A 6,291-nucleotide genomic window follows, 5' to 3' on the forward strand; every position below is an offset into this window, starting at 1 on the left:
AATATGGCTCTTCTAGCCATGGTCTTTGTGACTCCCACCAAATGACTGGGTGGAACTATGTAAATGTGAGGTGTTTGTGGACCACGAAGGGGAATGGACAGCTTGACAATAATCTAAATAAGGTACATGGCACCCTTGTGGGGGTGGGGTCATGGAAATAAGGTGTATGGAACCCTAATGTGGGGATGGGTCACTTTTGCCATTCTAACTAGGCTTAAAATGAGCCATCCAAGAGGCGGAAACGGGGAGCTCACTACCATCAAGAAAGAAGACCCAGGAGTAGTGTGCATCCTTTGGATCCAAGATCCCTGAACTGAGACGACAGAGAGATGACAGACAGTGGCAGCAGAGGCAGCAGAGGCAGCAGAACCAACAGAAACAAGATACTGGCATGCTCTGTTGAGCAGCAGGCTTCTTGGCCCACAGAGCAAGAAAGCTAAACGCCTTCAGGCAGGATTCTTGTTGGTAGAGTGGCATGCCTCTCTGGGCACCTACTGGCAGAGCTAAAAGAGCTTGGTAACACTAACCCAAGTAGGACAGAGGCCAAGGCCAGAGAGAAGCATGCCTGTGGCACGGCCAAGGCCAGAGAGAAGCATGCCTGTGGCACGGCTGAGATGCAGCTGTCCTGATTGATGAACTGTATCCGGAGTTGTTTCTGATCCTGAATTGTTACCTGTTACTTCCCTAGTAAACCCCATAAACTTGAGTATTATACATGAGTTCAGTGTGGCCACTGAAATGAATTAGCAAAACTAGCAGAGAAGTAGTGATTGTTGTGGGAGGAATAGTTGGTGTCAGAATTGGTAAGGTTAGAGGGTGGTGGCATGTTTGACCTCAGTCACACAGGAATCAGCCTTGGGCTGTTGATGTTGATGGTGATCCTTTCTCCCCCTTGTGAGATAAGTGGAGGTCAGATGACGCTATCGACGCGGCCTTTTTGCAGATGGCATGTTAAGATGCATCTACATGCCAAGCAACTCCTGGGGCTACCAGAAGCTGGGAGAGACAAGAAAGGATCTTCTCTTTGAAACTTCAGAAGGCATATAGCCAGGTTGTTGTTGTCATGTGCCGTCGAGTCGGCCCCGACTCATAGCGACCCCTCCTTGGGTTTCCGAGGCAGTATCACTACGGAAGTAGGATTGCCCAACCTTCCTTCCGAGGAGTGGCTGGTGGGTTTGAACCGCCAGCCTTCTGGTTAGCAGTCAAGTGCTTTAGCCACTATGCTATACAGCCAGGTAGACATGTTAATTTGGACTGTTAGCCTCCAGAACTGTGAGGCAATAAATTTCTAACCTTGTAAATCATCCAGTTCATACCACTTGGTTTCAGCTGTCTTAGCACACTAATACAATCCAAAACCAAAACCTGTCAAGTCAGAAGCAGACTACCACATCTCTCTCCGGTGGAGCAGCTGGTGGGTTCACACTCTTGACCTTTCAGATAACAGCCCAGTGCATTTAACCACTGCACCACCAGAGCTGCCTCACCTTTTCCTGAATTCCTTTCCCACGACCTCCTAGTATTTCCTGCACTTAGCAAATACTCAAACTTTTGTCCCCAGGTGTATTTCTGGTAGAACTGAGGGTAAAATTTCACTCTACCACTTATTTATCAGCCTCCTCACTCATTCCCTGGCTGTCACTGGATTCATCTTCTCTCTCCCTATACACACCAACTTGAGACCTTGAGGCAGGAGGATGTCCCATTTGGCAGTTCATACTTACTCTCGTTGTGGCTGCTGGGGGTGAAGTGGTCCACAAGGTAGCTGAAGAAATCATGGAGCTGCAGAAGAACCCAAGAAGACTTGGCTTTAGAGATGAGCAAAAAGAGAACCAGGAGTGGTCCAGGTCAGCTGTACCTCTGGGCCCCTGGGCCTTGCGGCCAGGAGCTGGAAGGTAGAGCTGGAGGTGTCTCTGTCCCATATCCCACCGCACCTTGACCTGATCTTGCTGCCCAGCATACTCTATGGACTGGAAGATGCTCCAGGTGCAACGCCGCCTCATCTCCAGGCGTGCCATGTAGCGCCGGTACCACCTCTGGATCAGGGCCGCCGCCTTGAAGGCTGTTTAATGGATGGAGAAGCAAGCCTGTGAGCTGAGCCACCCTAAGCCTGGGGGGGAGGACAGAGGAAGGTGCCAGATCCTCTCTCACTGTACATTTCTAATTGAAGTTCAAGTACACACATATGGGGACAAAATGGGCAGGAAGTACGATCCATGGTTGCCATTAGGAAGTATTTGCCTTATCACTGCCACAGTGCTTTTTCCCCATCCATACCCCTCACTCCACCTCCATTCTTGCCTGTCGTTTTACAACATCACTGGAGATTTCTTGGAATCCTCACTTACTGAAGAAAACATGAGTATGTATTTAGATGGAAGAGTCAGACTGCCAGGATTCTGAGATGTGAACACCTCAGAGATAAATTGCAAGGATACATCAGAGTTGAAGAGTAGGATAAAACAGGGGAGAGGGGGACATTTTGATATTGTGACAATACACTAGGTGTCAGGAGACCCAGGTTCTAGGCCTAGAACTGTCCTCACCAGCTATGCGGCTGCAGGCAAGTCACCTTGTCTGGCCTTAATGTCCTCATTTGAAAAGGAGGCTGTATCAGATGATGACTAGAGAAAGCAAACAATACACAAATACATAAATGAATATGTAATATAATGTCAGGTGGTAATAGGTGCTTACTGGGTCCTGTTCTTGTTATCCCCAGGTTCTCTGATATCCCTGTGGGCTTAAAAGCTTCCCTATTATGTTGTTATGTTGTTAAGTGCCCTTGAGTCTGTTGCCATTCATAGTGACCCTATGTATAATAGAACAAAACATTGCTCAGTCCTGTGCCATCCTCCCAACAGTAAGAGTGTTTGAGCCCATTGCTGCAGCTGCTGTGTCAATCCATCCTATTGAAGGTCTTCCTCTTTTCACTGACCTACTGCACCAAGCATGATGCTCTTCTCCAAGCATTGGTCCCACCCGACCACATGCCCAAAGTAAGTGAGACAAAGTCTCGCCATCTTTGATTCTGTGGAACATTCTGGCTACACTTCCTCCCAGACAGATTTGTTCATTCTTCTGGCAGTCCACCTGCACATCTCCATCATACTATGTCCATAACTGTGCTAAGAGTATCTAGTCTGTGTCAGTCTTTGAGTGCCTCTTTTTGCCAGGACATGTGTTAGGTGAAGGACCTGGGTGGCATAAATAGTTTGTGTTTGACTACTAACCTAAAAGTTGGCAGTTCAAACTCACCCAGTGGTACTACAAAGGAAAGGCCTGGAAATCTGCTTCTGTTAAGATTACAGGCAAGAAATTCCTATGAAACAATTCTACTTTGTAATACATGGAGTCACTGTGAGTCAGAATCAGCTCAGTGGCAACAGGTTCGGTTTGGTTTAGTGTTAGCTGAATGTGCACCACAGGCTGGGGGTGAAAGGGATTTATTTTTCAGGTTTAATCCTTCATACAAGGTTTAAGATCTCTGGTCAGGTGTTGTTGCCAGAGAAGGAGACAGCTGACTACATAAATAACTAGAGTCTTCTTAAGCTTCATGGCCTAGATATGCTGCTTGAATGAATGGAGTATTTGGGGATAAAGCTGGATTACAAAGGGAAATCCTATGGGTTCAAACAGGTCAACATCATGAACAGTAGACAGATTGATTTAATGTATTTAGTTTGCATTAGAGAGCTAATATAATTCTTGCTGATTTCCCTAAGAGGAAAAACAATAGTGGAGTGGGAAAAGAAAACCTGGAAGGAATTTGGGCAAAGCTAAATTTTATTTCTTATGAGGAAAAAGTTTCATACTATAAGTATTTTTCAAAGGTACTCATTTAAATAATAAATGATGAAGCTGAAGTTCTACTGATAGATTCTGGAAAATCATGTTCAGAACAGTGAATGAAATGCCCAGGATAAGTGCTATAGATTCTTCAGGAACTCACGGTTAACACAGAGGTCTAGACTTCAGCCTAGACTTGCCGCATCAGAATCTCTTTAGAACAGTTTAGCAAGCTCCAGGCATGCTTGCTACTTATGTTAAAGTTTTAAGAACTATTGAGGAAGACTGTGGACATCAAGTTTAGGTGAAAATGTTGTTGTCTGCAAACACCTTGCCTTAAGTGTCTTAAGGAAATTGCTACCAACACAAAATATACTTATATCCTCAGTTCTGCTTTGGCAACTTAGGGCAACAGGAGCAGGCAATGCTTCTTTCTCCTTGTTTTCTTCCTCCCAGACCTCTCTATCTGGGACCTGGGATAGCTTTAGTTGAGGTGGAACAGAACCATTTAAGATCCTCTGGTAGCATAGTGGCTAAGGCACTTGACTGCTCACCAGAAGGCTGGCGGTTCAAACCCACCAGCCACTCCTCGGAAGGAAGGTTGGGCAATCCTACTTCCGTAGTGATACTGCCTCGGAAACCCAAGGAGGGGTCGCTATGAGTCGGGGCCGACTCGACAGCAAATAACAACAACAACAACAACAACCCTTTTATCTAGGAGCCCTGGTGGTGCATGGCTGCTACCCAAAAGGTTGGTGGTTCGAACCTACCAACTGGTCTGTTGGGGAAAGACCTGGCAGTCTGCTTCTGTAAAGATTATAGTCAAAAACCCCTCTGGAGCAGTTCTACTCTATAACATAGGAGGTTGCTATGAGGTAGAATTGACTCGATGGCACCTAAAAACAACACCCCTTCATCCTACGACCAGTTTGTTAATTGATCGTGCTATGGTGGCTTGTGTGTTGGTGTGATGCATGGAAGTTATGCTACTGGTATTTCACATACCCATGGCAGGCAGGTTTCAGCAGAGCTACCAGACTAAGACAGAGTAAGAAGAAAGGCCTGGCAATCTTCTTCTGAAAATCAGCCAATGAAATTCTTAATGATCACAATACTGTCCAATATAGTGCATAGTATACTTGACTGCTAAGCAGAAGGCTGGCAGTTCAAAGCCACCAGCCACTCCACAGAAGTAAGACTGGGCAATCTACTTCCATAGAGATACTGCCTCAGAAACCCAAGGAGGGGTCACTATGAGTCTGGATTGACTCAATGGCAGTGAGTTTTTTTTTTTTAAATAGTGCCGGAAGATGGTTCCCTAGGTTGGAAGGCACTCAAAATACACAGTGGGCATGACAATAGACTGAAGATAGCACATGACTGGACAATGTTTCGTTCTGTTGTACCTGGGGTTGCCACCAATTCAACAGCAATTGATAACAACACCAACCCCTTTATCCCTTCCCGACAGCATAATGCAAAATGCAAAATGAATTAGACTAAATCCTAGAATGCAGGTTAAAAAATACACCTGGCTATTAATATTCCATGTTTAAGAACACTGTCAGACAATTATGAACCAAGGCAATGCAGCATTTATTAAATCAAAGCACAGTGGAACTGAGAGATTATTCAAGAGAAATATAACAGAGGTTTTTTTCTTTTTCTTTTTTTTTTATGGTTACCCTCTTATTTTCATTACCTGTGTAAAGAATGCTTATCTCTCTACACCACCACTGGTTGAAAAAGAAAAATAATACCTCTATTAAGAAGTACCTTTCTCTAAGGGAAAAACTTGATAATAGTTGAACGATAAATACATAATGAATTATGACAACCCTTTAGAAATGGCATGCTTAAGAAGTCTGGTGATTCAATAGTTAAGTACTTACCTGCTAACCAAAACATTTGCAGTTTGAACTGACCAACTGCTCTGTAGGAGAAAAGACCTAGTGATCTGCTCCCATAAAGATTGTTATTGTTGTGTATCCTAAAGACTATAGCCTAGGAAAACCTATGGGACATTTCTACTCTGTCATAAATGGTCACTATGAGTCAGAATTGACTCATTGGCACACAGCAACAACATGTAGGAATCCCTCCCACCCTAATATGTAAGAAATGCAGTGTAAAATAGTTTAAAAAAAAAAAAACAAACAGATAGCTGAACTCAAAAACATTAAAGGGAAATCTCCACATGCCAGAAATGAAGACAGAGCCAAGACAGAACCCACAGCTAAAGCTAACAGCAAGGCATTGAAGACAGGCAGCCCAGTGAACCAGGACCAGACACCTTCCTTAGCAGCCAGGGTTTAACACATATATAAGGATGGCAGTGGAGCCCTCAGGCTCTACGTACAGGCAAAACCAACAACCTGTTGCTGTTGAGTCGATTCTAATTTATAGCAACCCTATAGGACAGAACAGAACTGGCCCATAGCATTTCCAAGGCTATAATCTTTTGTGTGTGTGTGATTTGGGTGAAAATTTACAGAGCAAATT

At 44.5% G+C, this 6,291-nt stretch overlaps 1 protein-coding gene across 1 annotated transcript in view; it reads right to left on the reverse strand.

Moving 5' to 3' along the window:
- The window catches only part of PPEF2 (protein phosphatase with EF-hand domain 2), a 56,449-nt gene that overhangs the window by 47,555 nt on the left and 2,603 nt on the right, over positions 1–6,291 (reverse strand). The window contains exons 2-3 of the mRNA XM_007949029.1: positions 1,935–2,062; positions 1,725–1,782 (exon numbers count right to left, since the gene is read on the reverse strand). Of these exons, the coding sequence (XP_007947220.1) occupies positions 1,725–1,782; positions 1,935–2,062 (186 nt within the window). The remainder of the gene's footprint in view (positions 1–1,724; positions 1,783–1,934; positions 2,063–6,291) is intronic.

Source organism: Orycteropus afer, unplaced genomic scaffold (assembly GCF_000298275.1).
Source record: "Orycteropus afer afer isolate SDZICR_OR568_19922 unplaced genomic scaffold, OryAfe1.0 scaffold00235, whole genome shotgun sequence".
Taxonomy (NCBI): Eukaryota; Metazoa; Chordata; class Mammalia; order Tubulidentata; family Orycteropodidae; genus Orycteropus; species Orycteropus afer.